The 17,608-nt window shown below is 43.3% G+C and overlaps 1 protein-coding gene across 1 annotated transcript in view; it reads left to right on the top strand.

Moving 5' to 3' along the window:
- CCDC66 (coiled-coil domain containing 66) overlaps positions 1–7,996 on the top strand; it is a 51,436-nt gene extending 43,440 nt beyond the window's left edge. Inside the window, exons 18-19 of the mRNA XM_040359252.1 lie at positions 4,381–4,508; positions 7,726–7,996. Coding sequence (XP_040215186.1) covers positions 4,381–4,508; positions 7,726–7,779 — 182 coding nt within the window. The 3' untranslated portion in view covers positions 7,780–7,996. The remainder of the gene's footprint in view (positions 1–4,380; positions 4,509–7,725) is intronic.
- Positions 7,997–17,608: the final 9,612 nt, after the last annotated feature.

The following is a 17,608-nucleotide window of genomic DNA, read 5'->3' as shown; positions in this document are numbered from 1 at the left end:
GTATAACACTCACTTTTTTTACCCTGAAAATGGAGGGTAAACTGTGCCTGGGTGTTATACGCATGGGGGCTGTGTTACGTTTTTTTTCCTGAAACGTCCCTCTTAAAGTTAGGGTGCGTGCTATAGGCCTGTGCGTGTTATACGCCGATAAATACAGTAATTTTCTAACTGTATTGTTTGGAATGACTTGATTCGTTTAGCCTCCAAAGAGAGAACTAAGATCATAATTCTTAAGTTTGATGCAGCTGCCTTCAGGAGGTGGGGGAAGGGGGGGGGGGGAGTTGAAGGCCTGCCTATTATGTGACCTTCAGGCACTGAGCGCTATATTGTGGCACCTTCCATACCGTTGTGTTCTGTATCACCTGTAGACTACAAAGTTTAGAGTCGTGCCACAATCAGCATGACCTAGTCTCTGTAGACTCTCTCTGTATGTAGGTCTTTGTTTTGCAGTTACCATATCTTGCTGTGTAACCCTAATGCTCTTGACATTGCCCAGCTCAGCTTTCTAAGGCTGCCTGGTCTTTAGTTTTATACCTTTTATGTTCTACCGGGTGGATGTCCAGTCCTCAATGGTCAAGGCAATCTCTATTCCATCAATAGAGCCTCTGACCAACCCTGGATGCAGATAGCGTGCCCAAGGAAAGTGTTTCTGCTGAGTTCTAGCGACACCTAATCTGGCAGTTTGCATGTGGCCATAGCACAGCAGTGTTTGCTGCATTTAGAAGCTGCTAAACTGTCAGCGTGAATGTAGCTTTATGACAACACCTTCCAGAAAACAGGAAGAACAAACTTCCCAATCCCTGATAATTTACCCACCAGATCAGGAACTTTTTCCTCATGGTTGAACAGTTTAGACTGCCTAGAGCTGGGAAAACGGGAAAAGTAAACTAAGAAGGTGTAGGATCCACTACATCGGAGCTATGCTGATTTTGTACTGTGTGCAGTCCATGAAGTGCCGCTATATATGCAGTTGAAAAGGGGGGCTTGGCCTCCTGGCGATGCCAAGGAAGACTCCGAAGTCAATGTGGACCCTAGCGGAAATCCAGCTTGCAGATATCGATAGCCTTGAAGGTCACAGAGCAAACGTCCCCAGAACAATTAGAGCGATTCTGGGGTCACTTGTTGCAGCAGGATTTTCCCCTCTTATTTCGATCACATGCCAGGGAGGCAATTAATATGAGGGTAGGAGGCAAAGCTTGAGGTACTTGCAAAGCCCAGGCAGCTGGCAGTTGATGGTCGGATGACCAAGGTCACTGTAGGCGGGCAGCAAGAACGGACCAAAAGCAGCAGTGGGGAGATGCTTCCTTGCGGCTGAATAGAAAGTGTTATGTGCACACACCCCTACCCAGCGTATCTCATTGCCCTGTCCTTTATCGTTAAACCCCTCCATAGTAGTGGCTGACAGAGAGATTTTAAAGGTGCCCATCAGTCCAAACAGAGGTAGCTTACCGATGCTTGGCCCAATTGGCCTCACAGAATTAATTGTCAGAGACAGGACAAGCTCTGAGGCAATGATTCTGGACCTGGAAAGCTCTCTGGGGCTAACTTGTGACCAGAACAAAGTCTGGAAAGTGTCTAACATAGAATCTAGTGCTTGAAGGTCACTTCCAAGCTAGCCCTTGATGTCCAGTCCAGCAGGATCAAGGTATGGCACTCCAAAGCTAGACTGGAGAAGGGCTGATCCGTATAGTTGCCATTGGGACCAGGGCAAGCATTTTAAAGGATAACTCACCCCCAAGCCTTTCTGCCCATACTGTTGTACTGGCTTTCTGTTTAAAAGCTGGAGGAAGTGTCAATGGACTACAAAGGTGCTAATCGGTGCACTACAAGCCATCTGCCGCAGTGTAAGACAGGACTTGTAGTTTCTACATTCACAGATTGCTGTAAATGAATGATATGGCCATGTCGGCAGACTCCAGGTATAAAGTGTAACATGCTCTGTAAGTTAACTTTCTCTTTTTAATGTAGAGAAGAATATCTGAAGAAAAAATGGTAGATTTTTTCTCAGCAGAGCTTAAGACTATCATATTTCTAAGACACTAGCAAAAATAACTTGAGTGACAGATGCCAGAGGGGTTTATCCTGGGCTGGCATACAGTTGTTTTTGTTTTCCAGTGTCGAAACCCTCCTGTAGGTGGGTACCTTGACAGTACAACTCCTGTATCCCTCAATGAGAGAGAAAGAAGAAATTCATTTATGTAATGATATTTTACCCCATGCACAGTGGCTTCAAGATGGGGGGGGGGGGGGTTCAGTGTCTGATCCTGACCCCTCTAGAATGCAGGCTGTTTTGACGTGTGTTGGCACGATGATAAAATAATGCAGTGTGCAACCGGGTCATTTAAATTACTTTCTCAGGGGGCACAAGAGATAGTTAAGGTGTTGGAAGCCTCTGATGCTAGGTGAGTTCCTGAATCTAGCAACTGTGTGAACCATAGAGAAAAATGTTGAAGGGATTCCAATGTTGACTTTGAAAAGCTTGCTGTCATGCAAATATTTTCTTAGCCATTGAATTGGAAGAACTATTCATAACAGGAGTTTTGACTGTGAAGTCACTGGCTCATTCACTGCACATTTATTGCAGATCAGGGCCGCTTAAAGTGTGCAAACCACAGCCATCTGTCATTATTTATTACAGGTACTTCTATAGTGCCTATGGCCAATTTAGATGGGAGCCAATTAACCTACCAGCAAACCGTAGAAACTGGAGTACCTGGAGGAAACCCACACAGGCACAGGGAGAACATGCTGGCAGAACTTTCAGTAGGATATGCAGGCTGGAATAGTCTGGCAGGTCAGGAACTTCAACCGTACAGGATGAGCCAGCTGAGGTTAAAGGAGCACTCTGCATACATCGCAGGTCTGGAGCATTAGGCTGGTCACAGCTTCCAGCCGACTAAAGACAGGAAATATGCTGTGATGGTTGAAGTTGATATAGGAGACGGCCTTGGCAAGCCCTCAAGGATGATGTAGAGCCAATTCAGAGGGCAGGCAATGCAGTACAGGGGCATAGCCAGAAGCGTAGTCAGTAGCACGGTCAGGAATGGGGTAGGCAAAAGAGCAATCTGGATCAAAGATCAGGTCAATGGCAGTCAGGCACAGGATATACAAGTAGGACACAGGAACAGCCGAAGACCAGTCAGCACAGAACATGGGCACCAGCATCTTTTTATATAAACCGTCTGGCACCAATGGGAATTGTGCGAGCGTGCATGCTTGTGCACACCTGGTCACCATTCTGTGGGAAATACTTTGTGCATATCTGCACACCAGATGTCTCGCAGGAATTCCCTGACAATATCGTTTAAACTGTTGTCTTGAGGCATCAGTGCTCAACCTTCGGCCCTCCGGCTGTTGCAGGAACTACAATTCCCATCATCCCCCTGCCTTTGGGAGTCATGCTTGTCAGTGACTTGCAGTGCCTCATGGGACTTGTAGTTCTGCAACAGCTGGAGGGCCACAGCTTGAGCACCCATGTTTAAGGCCACCCCTTATGTGAATTTCTATGATTTTCATATTCATACACCTCAACTGACTCAATCAGTGCCTCAATAGCTCTTTATTTCCATAAGAGTTCCTGTAGGACGGGATATCAAACTGTGGCCCCTCTGGCAGTTGCTTTCCTACAATTCCCATCATGCCTTTGGGAGTCATGCTTGTAGCTGTCAGCCTTGCAGTGCCCCATGGGACTTGTAGTTCTGCAATGGCTGCAGCTTGACATTCCTCTTTTACTGTGTTCTACAGGAAGTCCAGTTCATTATAATAACATTTAACAAAGGTCCACAGACAAAGCAGCAGATCATGGCACGATTGGCTGTTGATGCTGTGTAGATGTACAGCCCCAGATAAGCCGCTTTCACGCTAAAAACGGCACCTAAAAAGCTCACAAAAACCTATTTCTATTAAAATCAATGAATGCTTTCACACTGGGGCAGTGTGCAGGCAGGGCTGTGAAAAACTCCCCTCTCCATTGAAATGAATGGAAAGCGCTTGAAAAGTACTCAGTGTTTTTACTGGCAGTTTAGAAGCGCTTCAGTGTGAAAGTGGCATAACACAGTGGGTCCTGAGGACAGGAGTTAAGAACCACTAACAGGCCAAGTTTGCAACATAACTGAAATCACAGGTAATATCATAAGCTGCTCAGTGATTGTATATTTCTAGTCTGCATCTCCCCCAAGGTAATAGTTAAAACCTGGCCTGTTAGTGGGTCCTGAGGCCAGGAGTTGAGAACCACTGCTCTAACTGCAATGCTTAAAACATGAACTGTGTCAAAATCATAACAAAAAAGTGCTTGCTTGCCATAACGGTTTATTCAAATTTTGGATCACTAAATGCATGATGATCATATTTGTTCTGAAAGTTACGTTTTTCCTATCTTAGCTGGTGACCAAGAATCCCGACAAATATTCAGCTCTGACCATGCAAGGGACCCATTGCTGAATCCAAATGTTGTCAGAAACAAAGATCGACAGCAGGCAATACTGAGAGGGCTGTCTGAACTAAGGAAGGTTTGTCCCTTTTAACCTTGTTGCACAAAAAAGTTTAAAAACACTCATGCTAACAGATATACAATATCACATATGGTGTATCTAAATTTCATGCTAACTTAGCCCTATTAGACATGTTGGAAACTAGTGGTGCAACGGATAGTCACTGATCCATGATCCGAACGGGTCTCCCTGTTCAGATCGGCACACCACGCAATCCGCAGCCTCGGCCATAGGAAAGTTCCCGGCTTCGGCCTAGCTCCGGAGTGGCGGCCATCTTGGTACACCCGGCGGCAGCTGTCTCATCAGGAAGTGACGTTTTGTCGCCACCATCTTGCTCCACTCCACTCAGTAATGAGAGTGAGAAGGGGGCAAGCGGACATCTTGTTACACCCAACTGAGGTTTAGATTTCACAGTTCTTTTCAACACAAAACTGGGCTTATATGCTTAAATCCAGTATATGTAAATCTGACGGACTGTTTACATGTTAAATTTTAAAAGCCGCAGCAAACCTTACATGCTTGCTAATGTGACAGAACACCTCAGATTTTCACATTTAGTTAAATGTGACATCAGAGGTGTTCTTTCACATTGGCAACCATGTGAGGTCAGCAGGTTTGCTGCGGCTTTTAAAATTTAACATGTAAACAGTCCGTCAGATTTACATATTCTGGATTTAAACACATAAGCTCCATTTTTTGTTGAAAATAATTGTGAAATAATCTAAAACTCCGGTGGGTGTAACAAGATTTTTGTCTTTTTTTTTTTTTTGCTGATCCGAAAAATGATCCGATCTGTGACTCTGATCCGAGGATCGATCGATCCGTGAGTTTTTTTGATCCGATGCACCCCTATTGAAAACTATTAAAAGCACTTAAAGTATAACCAAGATCAAAACCTTCTTTTATACGTTTTGTATAGAGAACAGTGGGCCATATCCTCAAAAGGGATACGCCGGCGTAACTGCTGTTACGCCGTCATATCCCTGTTTCTAACTATGGAACTGATCCACAGAATCAGTTTCCCATAGTTAGGCAGAAGATCCGACATGTGTAAGGGACTTACACTGCCGGATCTTAGGATGCAGTACCGCATGCGCCGCTGGGGGCATTTCGTGTCGAAATGCCGCTTCGGGTATGCAAATTGGCACTTACGCAGATCCATGAAGCTTTTCAGCTTCGTTTTTTTTCTCCGTAAGTTTTAGTTTGCAAACGCAAAATTAGGGCTGCTTTTACAAAGTGTAAACTGTTTACACCTTGTAAAAGCAGACCCTTCTGTCCAGCGACGCGATTTTTTTTTTTATCTGAATTTTTTTTTTCGCGCCGTATCTTTTTTGTTTTTTTTTTCCCGACGCAACTTTATTGACCAGTCGCAATCCTCAAAGCTCGGCGTAATGTAATTTCGCGATATGCACGTCGGGGAAAATGATGTCACGAGCATGCGCAGTACGGCCGGCGCGCGCCTAATTTAAATGGGAATCGCCCCCATGAAAATAGGAACGCCTTGCGCCGGCGGAATTTAAGTTGCACAGCCAAAAATTTCTAGGCAAGTGCTTTGTGGATCAGGCACTTAGGTAGAAATTTTAAGGCAGTGTAACTTAAATGGGAAAAATTAAGTTACGCTGGATCTTTGTGGATTACCCCCAGTGTTCTCATTGAAAGTAAAAGAAAATCCCAAATATTGGGTTGTCCCCAGAAAAGTAATAAAGGGGAAATCTTCCAATGGAGACACTAGTTCTGGTGACCTGGGGGCCCAAGAGATTCCCTTAACTTGCAGGGATTTCCTATTTGGCTATGGGCATAGGCGTGCGCCAGGTGTGCCCAGGCACACCCAAATCACCCTGTGTAGAACAGATTCCCCCTACTGACCTGGCTCCCCCTCCTTCCCCCCAGAGGACTGCCTGCTTCCCCCTCTCCCACCAGTTGTTGCTGTGGATGTTTTAGGATGAGTGTGGGAAGGGACCAGTAAATATGCCATTTACCGACCCCTTCCCTTTCTGAATAAACATTGTAAGTGATCAGTAGAGTGTGTTTGAGCTTTGGTGTGCACACCCTAATGCCAAAGGCTGCGCACACCTATGGCTATGGGACAGGAAGCAAAGAGAAATCTCAGCAAAAAGGACACAGATGGCAAAAAAAAAAAAAATCTAACAGTTTATAACCCTCTCTAAGGCTGGATTCACACCTATGGCATTTTTAGTGCTTTTTGCAGTTTTCAGATTTGCACTACAGAACGTGTTCCATAGGAAACCATGTTAAATGGACTGTAGTGCAAATCTGCAAAAAGCACTGACAATGCATAGGTCTATCCAAATTGGGGGGGGGGATATTTTGCCTATAGTCCTACTTTAAAGGCCCACTAATAGTGGGTGCTAACGTATCAGAATAGTGTTAACCACTTGCTTACTGGGCACTCTTACCCCCTTCCTGCCCAGGCCAATTTTCAGCGTTGTCACACTTTTACAATTGCGTGGTCATGCAACACTGCACCCAAACTACATTTTTTGATATTTTTTTTTTTTTTCACACAAATAGAGCTTTCCTTTGGTATTTAATCCCCAGTTTGTTATTTTTTGCTAAACAAAAAAGGCAGAACTATTTTCTTTTTTCATAGTTTGTTATAAGATTTTGCAAATGGGTAATTTTTCTCCTTCACATCAGTGTGCTGATAAGGCGGCACTGATGAGCAGCACTTGTGGGAACAATGTCCCTGCAACAGAAGCCAGTTACCTTTTTAGTGGTTAAGGTAAAAAAAAAAAATTGATTTTTTTATATATATATATATATATATATCACTCAATGGCAAGTCTTCAATTTACAGTGTTGGAACATCATTGGATTTTGTTGTCCTAGCAACACATTTCTGGGCTTTTGATTTTTGCATTGACTTATGTTGCCTGAGGATTATTAGGTTTTATGTTCGCTTATGTTAATTGATGTATTTATTCACTTATGTTTAATTTTGGGTCACTTGCAACAATTGAGGCAAATTTGGATTAGCGCGGCTCTGTTTTGTTTGCTTATTGTGCAAGTTGTTTTTTTTTTTTTTCAGATTTATTTTTTCCCACAAGCAGTTTTACAAATCCTATATTGCATATAAAATCGGAAAAAAGAAGTTCACAGCAAGATTACTTGTAGGCAATTTTATCAGTTATTGAACTATATACATTTTTTTTTTTGTGTTTTTTTTTTTTTTCTCTAATACATTCTTTGTATTTCTCTTCTCTCTTTATATCAGGGTTTGCTTCAAAAACAAAGAGAACTGGAGACCGGCTTGATGCCTGATGTTTAAGATGATGGAACCAGACGGTTGTCCAGTTGTTATATACCTTAGAGATGTGTTTGTGGATATTAAATTATATGTATAGAATGTACTATTAATTTATCAATGTGAACCTTTGTATTTGCTGCTGTGTTGTGTTTATTTATCAGACTTCTCATAGGAGTATTTGTCGATTTTTGTAACGCTTGTTTTTACAAAATTAAATATTTTTTTAATGTGTACATTATAAAATGTATTGTTTTTTTATTTATTATAGGCTCATTAGTGTGCAAAGTAGATGTGCTGAAAAAAGTCATATTCTACCGCAGGCTCACATCTCCCTGGTTTCTCGGATTCTGTCTGCAGGATTCCAGCGCTCTCTGGATACACATTACTAAGTCCCAAAATTGAACTAATAAAAGAAAGGGAAGCTGCTCTCCAATTAAAAACCTTACTCAAATGTATCCAGTGCAGAAACTGTCCCACCTAGTTCCTGCAAGTTTTAATGCGTTTCAATCCAGCTGGAGCTTATTCATAAAGTGAGGATCATAGGAATGAGATAATCCTTATATCAGGGAAATATTGCTAATACCTGTAACCCTTTCACGGCCGCGCTACAGCAGAACGACTGCTACAGCACATCCGCATTTTGACAGGAGGCCGTCATATGATGTCCTCCTGTGGTACGCATCAGCAGTGGTCTGAGCGCTGTGTCCTTTGGAAGCAGCTAATCAGATGGGGGTAAACAGCCAATCCCAGCAGCTCTTTATCACATGATCAGCTGTGGCCAGTCACAGCTGATCACGAATGTAAACAGGATCTATTCATGCAGGAACTTTTTGTTAGAGGTCGACCGATATATCGGCCGGCCGATATTCAGTCATTTTGGAGAAATCGGCATCGGCCGATTATTATCCAAATGTGGCCGATATTTAGCAGATCTGCATCAGCAGAGTGTGGAGAGCAGTGCCGTGTGTGTGAAACACTAAGGAGATAGATAATGGAGATGTCGGGGTGGGCGGGACTCAGCTGTCCAACACCAGCCGATGAGATCATTGGCTGGATAGCTGCTGAGTCCCGCCCACCTCAGACTGATGTCGGGGTGGGCGGGACTCAGCTGTCCAACACCAGCCGATGAGATCATTGGCTGGATAGCTGCTGAGTCCCACCCACCTTCAACATCACGATAAATCTGAGCTCCTCTCTCTCTGCGCTCTCACAGTTTCACAGCACATAATGTAGCTGATATTGTGAAACTCTCTCTTCATACAGGTTCACATGGTGCTGCAGAGAGAGATCTCATCCCATTGGCTGGTGGACAGCTGAGCCCCGCCCACCTTCAACATCACAATGAATCTGAGCTCCTCTCTCTGCAGCACCATGTGAAACTGTATAGAGAGTTTCACACATTATCCCCTACATTATGTGCTGTAAAACCTGCTAATGCCAACCTGCCAGTGCCATCCAGTGCAATTGGTGCCACCTGCCAATCAGTGCCATCTGCTTTTGCCAATTGGTTCCATCCAGTGCAACCTGCCAGTGCCAATTAGCGCCACCTGCCAAAAAATTAAAATATCGGCCGCCCCAAATTCTAAGTATCGGCCAGAGAAAAACCCATATCGGTCGACCTCTACTTTTTGTTCCTTGCTTAACCATTAGTAACATTTTTATGGCTGTTACGGCCATTTGAATGCAACTTAAAGCCTGATGGCACAACTACCGGTATATAAAAAAAAATAGGATTTTTGTACTCGCCATAAAATCCATTTCTCTGAGTTCATGGACGGACACAGCAGCAATTGACCTTAAGGTATTATCCTCCCTTTTTTAGGAGATTGACTAGGCAGAAAAAACAGCGTGTTGAATACATTACCTCCCAGGAGGCGGATCCCCCACTCTCTGTACTGCTTGTTTACGAACTGAGGCTGCAGCGCAAACAAAGGAGGGGTGGGTGCTGTGTCCATCCATGAACTCGGAGAAATGGATTTTACGGTGAGTACAAAAATCCTATTTTCTCTTCCGTTCATGGACGGACACAGCATCAATTGACCTTAGGGACGTCCCCAAGCGGTGTCAAATCGAGGGGTGGGAAAACACAGCAAACCAACTTCATCCCAAACAAACCAAAGCTCCTCAACGGAGGAACTTCAACCTTAAACAGCCACCTGCAAAACCTTGCGGCCGAAGGAAGCATCTGATAATGCACTCACATCCACCTTGTAAAACTTTGAGAAAGTGTGGACTGACGACCAGGTCGCTGCCTTACACACCTGTAAAACAGACGCTTGATGGCGGAAAGCCCAAGGAGGTACCAATTGCCCTGGTCAAATGCGCCGTAACCGGGAAGCGGGGGGCCTGAAGCACGACCTGTCTGATCCACCTAGAAATGGTGGCCGACGAGACCGCCATACCCTTCTTAGGACCAGTCACCGACATGAACAGTGAATCCGAAGCTGTAGCAGTCAGGTATACCCGTAGGGCTCGAACCACGTCCAAGGAACACAACGCAGCCTCTTTGGGATTCGCCGGCCGAGTGATCAACATACAAGCCACAAAGATCTTACAATGGCCACTATCTGATTGTATTTTAAGTTGTTGGGGTTTATATACCCTAGGAGACAGAAGGGGATCTAAAATCAACGCAGTATTGTAGACAGAATTTATCACATCCTGCCAGTACCAGTGTAGTTTTTAATAGGGTTGCACATATACCGATACTAGTATCGGTGCCAATACCAAGCATTAGCACGAGTACTTATACTCGTGCAAATTCTCCGATACCTGGGCAGTCACGGGATGATCGGTGTGGTGGTGGGGGCCATTACAAGCACCGATCTCACTTCATAGATTTCAATAAAGCAGCTGACAGACGCTTGTTCTTTCAGGTAACACTTCCTGAGCTGTCACGCAAAAATCCATCTTTGCTCCTTAAGGTTTTTGCATAGCTAGGCGTGTGGGGGGTGCAGCAAGTCAACAGCATGGTTCAGCAACCCCTGCACACATTTAAGTAGGCACAAATGCAATATGCACAGAATCCCCTGGCGAAGGGGATCTTCAAAGGAAAAAATAGAGAGCATCTTCAGTTTTTACGTGAGAGGTGGAGGAGATCTTCAAAGGCCAAAAAGAATAGCATCTTGAGTTTTTGGGAGGAGGGAGGTTTGTTCAGAGTAATGAAAAATACACTCGTATAATGCGCTCAATGGCCGTCTCCTGCTGACACATTACTGACAGTCATGTCTTCTATGTTTACTCAAAATGTAAAAATACAAAAGGAGGGCCAGGCCAATGGGTAAAGACTGTTTACTGTGCTATTTGAATATACACACACCCCAATCAGCCATAACATTATGACCACTGACGGGTAAAGTGAATAACATTGATTATCTCGTTACAACAGCATCTGAAAGTGGGAGAATTATTAGGCAGCAAGTGAACATGTTCTCCCGAAAGTTGAGGTGCTGAAAGCAGAAAAAAATGTTTAAGCGTAAGGATTTGAGCAACTTTGACAAGGACTAAATTGCAATGGCTGGACAGCAAGGTCAGAGCAACTATAAAACTGCAGCTCTAATGGGATGTTTCCAATCTGAAGTGGTCAGGACCTACCAAAAGTGGTGACAGAGGCTCACTGATGCATGTGTGGATCAAAAGTTGGCCCATGTAGTCTGATCCAAGAGAACTACTGTAGCGCAAATTACTGATAAAAGGTTGTTCTATATAGGGCCGCAGACCAGTCAGGGTGCCCATGCTGACCCATGTCTACAGCCAAAAAAAAAAAGCTTACAGTGGGCTTGTGAGCATCAAAACTTGTCCACAGGAGCAATGGAAGAGAAGGGGACCTGGTCTGATGAATTCATAAATGGTTTGAGGAATACAATGATTTCAAGATTTTTATTTGGTGTCCTTGCCTTGACGAGTTAGTGGGTGGTCACAATAATGTTGTAGCTGATCGGTGTGTGTACATCCAAAACCAGATGTTGCAGAACAGATAAGATTTAAATGTCCATTAGGCAAAAAAAGTTAAAATTTGGCTACAGTTTCAAGCAACAATTGCTTTGTCCATGGCCAAAAGAGAGATGCATACTAATATATACTAGTAACAATCAGCTTCAATCAACCATAAAAAAAATGTAGTCAATTTGGAGCAACTGTGTTACCATACACTCTACAATCAAAATCTTTGAAAAAAAAAAAAAAAAAAACACCTGGACAACAGTGGTAGCAGCCTTGCGCCTATGTTTTTACATACGTATAAAAAAATATTATTATGTGTATATATAACCTAGTACAGTGGTCATCAACCCTGTCCTCAGGGCCCACTAACAGGCCAGGTTTGCAAGATAACCAAAATATATCACAGGAGATATAATTGGCTGCTCAGTGATTGCAGTATTCTAGTCTGCATCTCCCCGAGGTGGTATGTGTGGGGGCGCTAGTGATTAGTGCAGAATAAACTGACGGGCCCAGCTAACCCTGACCATATAAAGACACGATCCATACGTCAGGTAGAAACCGTGTTAAAAGTTTAAGATAAAAGTAAGATAAAATTAAGATAAAAATATCAAAATAATGTTACGCAATTGGAAAAGAAAAAAAAAAGTTTCTGAAAAAATGCTGAGATAACCAACGTTCATAAAAACGAATCACACTTATACTGATAGAAAATTGTATTTTTGTACTTACCGTAAATCATTTGTGATCTGGTCCATTGAGGGACATAGGAAGTCAGCCTTCAGGTTATACTGGTACCCACAGGGATATTGGGTACTGGCAAACTAGAGCCCACAGAGTGTCCACCATAAGTCTTACTAGATTGACATACCAAATGCACCCCTGGGTCCGTTCAGAGCAAGGCGGGCCATCAGAATACCCTCTTATCTTGATGGCCATAGTTTTTTCAAGGAAGCATGGCACGTCAGTATGTGGGGAGGGGGCAGAGGACAAAGATGCTTTCTGCCCAAGTGTCTGAAAAAATAAAGATGTCCACACACTTTGTAAAGTAGGAGGCATCACTTCATGCCAAAAAGGACTTGAAGATTTGAGAGATTTAGAGGCCCAGCATTTAAAATGAAACTGGGCCCTTGGGTCTCGCCTAAGAGGTTAAAGCCCGAGTGTAAAAAACCACACACTCCTCCTCTTGGCCTTTAGGCCTCGTGCACACTGGTTGTTATAAAAACGCCAGTAGTATTAGCTGTAGAATGCTACGTTAAAAACACAAGTTTTACCGTTTTCCAGTGAAACATTACTTCCACAAAAGCGTGAGGTTTAAAAACATTCAAATGCCAAATAGATGCGTTTTTAGATCTAAAAAAACACCTTTAAAAAAAAAAAAAAAATTTTTTTTTTTTAGCCTGAAAACACCCCCCCTGCCAAAAACAGATAAAAGCCTGTGTGTGTGCATGGACACATGCTGGGGAGTTTACAGACTAGAAAAAAAATGCCTGATGCCCAAAACAGCAGCTGTAAAAATGCCCAGTGTGCATGAGGCCTTAGCGATATCATCTTTCTAGTTTGTGGCTTAGGGCTTCTTTTACCGGCACAATTCATTACTTTTATCTCCAGTAAAATCCATTATGATGTTATCCAAAATCAAAGACATTTCATCAAAAAGGCATGCTTAGCAAGCTTTTACACTGCTGTTCTGCAGACCAACATTTCAACCAAAGAGTTCACTTGTTCACCGATCATCATTTGGCTTATAAGACTGACAAATCAAATAACCTGTCTACACAATGGCACTGGACTGTAGGCATAAGCTCTAAGCACTCTACAAATCCTCTAAGGCCCCATGCACACGAGAAGCAATTCCAAGCACCTCTAAACTCACGTTTTCAAAGGCAAAAACCGGCGTTTAAAACACCCGTTTTTGCTGCGAATTGCGCAGCGTTTTGCAGCGATTAGCGGCGTTTTACCGCGTTTACGGCTGTCAGCACTTATCTCAAAGACATTGTAGACCCTCCCAAAGTTTAAAAACGCAAAAATAAAACGCTTCTGAACCCAAAATTTTGCGTCTGAAAAAACGGACATAAACCCAACTGCTTTAAAACGCCAAAAAACGTGATTGTGTGCATGGACAGATAGGATAACATTAAATGTGTTCAGGGGCAGTTGAACAAAAATGCCCAAATGCCTCTGAACTCGAGTTTAGCAGCGTCTCGTGTGCATGGGGCCTAAAGGTTCAACATACTGACATTCCAGCTATAATAGGGTTTATATCAGAGCCTGCTAGTTAAAAGCTTTTGAAATGGTTTCCAAATGATTGAAAATAAGATGCTTACGCTACGTCCACCTTTGGGGGGAAAAAAATTTAAAATGAAAAAAAAAGAATTGTTCATACATTTTCAGGAAAAAAATTTGATTGTTTTTGCAAATGAGCCAGCAAAGCATTACAACCACGATCAACCATTTTTCACAATGTTACATCCCTAAACAGAAGTGTCACACGGTCATAAAGCAGAGTTCCTGATAAAAACCTAACTAGTCTTATAAATGCTCCCTCCCCCCCTCCTTACACCTATTCTGACCAACCAGTGTAAGAAAGATCTGTATACTTACCTATTTCCAGGCCGTTACTTTCCCGACACATGATGCAGAAGAAGGAGGGAACACTGGCAACAGATGGGCCATTTGAGCCTATGGATGTCACTGCTCCCAGGCATTACCAGCTGTTGTGGAGTGCCCTCTCCTCTCCCCTGCAGCCAGTGCTGGCTGACACAGGGGAGGGATCATGTTACTGAAGTGGATTGCGATTGGCAGAGAACACTATCTCCCTCCCTTCTCAATCCTGACAAGTTTATACCAGTTTATAGATTTTACTATGCAGACATGACATATTGCTATACATTATATCTGCATAGTAAAATCCCAGCAGCGGTGGAATGCACACCGATTCCCAGCGCAAACAGGGCACATCGCGGCATCCACCTGACCACAAACGCTGTATCATCCAGTGCCAAGACAACAAAGCATCTTTGTGGCCACTTGTTTTACCACATGAAATATAGAACACTGGAGTTAGTATTGATTTGCACTGGAGCAATTTACACTTCTATATTCCAGCAGTAAAATAAGTGTTAATTATAGTGACTAGGCATCCAATATTGGTACATGTACTGTAATTGAGGTACCGTATTTATCGGCGTAAACCGCACTTTTTTTTGCCCTTAAAATCTGGGCAAAATCGTGGGTGCGCGATATACGCCGATACCCGCGCTGTGTTTGAACCACTCCACCGACATATACCGAGCGCAGTACACTCGGGTATAGTCGGGCAGGCTCGGCGTCACGTCCTGTGCGTTCTTTACGCGAGAGGAGCCGAGCCTACCCGAGTGTACTGTGCTCGGTATATGTCGGCGGAGTGGTTCAAACACAGCGCGGAAATCGGCTGAAAAACACAGCGGGGAGAACACCACGATGGCCGCAGAAGGACGCCGGACCGGACTAGGCCGCCGAGCAAGACACCGACGAGAGGCATCCAAACTGTAAGTCTTTTTTTTCCAGGAATTTTCCTTCTAGGTTGGGGGTGCGCGCTATACGCCGGGGCGCGTTATATGAAGATAAATACGGTATTTTTTGCCTTTGCACCGTGTATTTATACTTAGGTTTTAGTGCCATAGATGTCTCCAATTTATTGTTACAATCTGGCCCATAAAATCAAGCATAGCTGCAGAAAAGTTCTCCCTACATAAGGTAGATGAGAGCACCCTACCAGATAGATAGAGCAGGGGTCTTAAAACTTTTTGAAAGAAGGGTCAGTGTATTGTCCTTCAGACTCTAGGGCCAATCTGCGGCCAGTGGGAGTGAAAATTTCCCTGGCATCAGTGGGACTAAACAATCACCACATTTGGCATCATTGGGAGGAATAGTGTCTCATTATTGGTATCAGTGGGAGAAATGGCACCCCACAGAATAGGGTCTTTTGTCAGTGGAAGGATTAGTGCCCCAAGGGACAGATAAAGTAAAGGGCTGCATCCGTCCCCCCCGGACCGCAGTTTGGAGACCATTGAGATACAGCAAAAAGACTGAGTGAGAATTGATTGAGGGTAGACTTTAAATAGATTTTTTGGGATTTGTATCAAATTTATTTTAATAAAATGCTTTTGGAATAAAAATCGATCTAAAGACAGTTTTCTATTTAGCATACTTTAATAATTTAGTTAATTCAGCATGAAATGGAGCTTAGTTATGTAGTACGAGGCTGCATATTCTGCAATATTAAGACCCCTTTCACACTGAGGGGCTTTTGTGCTAAAAAAAAGCACCTGAAAAGCGTCTGAAAGCTGCTTCCCATTCATTCCAATGAATGCTTTCACACTGGGGCGGTGCACTGGCGGGGCAGCGAAAAAAAAAAGCCTGCAAGCAGCATCTTTGGAGCGCTTAAAAAAGCGCCTCAAAAACGCCCCTTTCCATTGAAATAATTGGTTAGTGCTTCAAAAGTGCCTGAAAAACGCTTCAAAATGTTTGTTTACTCTTTAGACATGCGACCTTAAAAAAAGCACAACGCTAATGCCACAAAAGCACCGTAAAAACGGCCAATGTTTTATGGGCAGTTTGAGTGCCTCAGTGTGACAGGCGTCTTGCATCTTTGGTAAACTCATTTGATTATTCCAAGCTCTGCAAGCTTAGACAACATGCACTGCAGTGATGCATTAATAAAATTTCACAGTAACTAGGAGATAAAACAAAGTTCAGGAATATTCCTTTATCCCATTGTTTTGTAAATCTATGTACACTACAAAATGTACGATTGGATCAGTTCTGATATCGTTGTTTACTAACCTGACAGCTGATTCTAAATAGGAAACCTTCATTTTGTTTGCAAAAATGAATGCTTCCAACTACCAGCAAGAATAAGTCCTTACATTTAAAGAGCACCTGTCATTACAGATCCATCATGGCAGAGCCTGTTAGTGGGCATCCACTTATCTGCTGCAGTTATCGCGGGCCAGAGGAGGAGCCGCTGTGGGACAGATGACAATTGCTCTTTAAAAATTATGATTTAAATCAAATTCATTTAAATCAAATCCACCCTGCTGTACCCATATGATTGGACACAGCTGATTACATGGTAATAGGCCGCCGTCATTGGCCCTTTACACCGATCTGTGATCAGCTGTGTCCAAAGGAAATAGCTGTCTCAGAGCAAGCCCAATGTGCACCCCAAAGGGGAATGTAGGGGGCAGGATTCTGGGAGGATGTCCATGGGCAACGTCCCAGAACTAGATGACCGCGCTGTAGCTAACTTTCGGCTATAGTACGGTCGGCAAGAGGTTAATCTGTCCAAATAATTTAGCTCTCGATTATCAGTCCACATATATATGTGTGTGTATATATATATATATATATATATATATATATATATATATATATATATATATATATATATATATATACACACACATATATATACTCATTAAGAGTCTTCAGAGACTAGGCCATGTCAGACTATGGTAAGGACCTGGAATATGCTCAGCGGCTAATAGTAGATGGTGATCTGAACTGTCCCACAAGTAGAGCTTATTGCCCAAAAGGTCACATTCCAGGCAGGCCCCATCATTTTTGGTCTAGCAGGGCCTGGCTAGGGCCACCACTGCTATAGCTGAGAATGCACAAATGTTGATAGCTGCATAAAGAGCCCATCTCAGCAGCTTGTAGGTGAAGTGAAAAAATAAATAAAAGGAAAATGACCAGTAAAAAAAAAAAAAAAAAATTGTTAAACTTCTCAGGAAACACCCCCCACCCCCCCCCCCACACGAGGACGCAAACAAAAAAACCCTGAAGCATTATGGGAGAGAGAGTTGTTATAACTAGCTGGCATTTCATTTGCCAATGCTCAATTTCTTCAGTATAATCTTATTGTCTC

This window comes from Rana temporaria, chromosome 7, assembly GCF_905171775.1.
Source record: "Rana temporaria chromosome 7, aRanTem1.1, whole genome shotgun sequence".
Classification (NCBI taxonomy): Eukaryota; Metazoa; Chordata; class Amphibia; order Anura; family Ranidae; genus Rana; species Rana temporaria.
The sequence above is the reverse complement of the archived record's forward strand: the minus strand, read 5'-3'. Positions and strand labels throughout refer to the sequence as shown.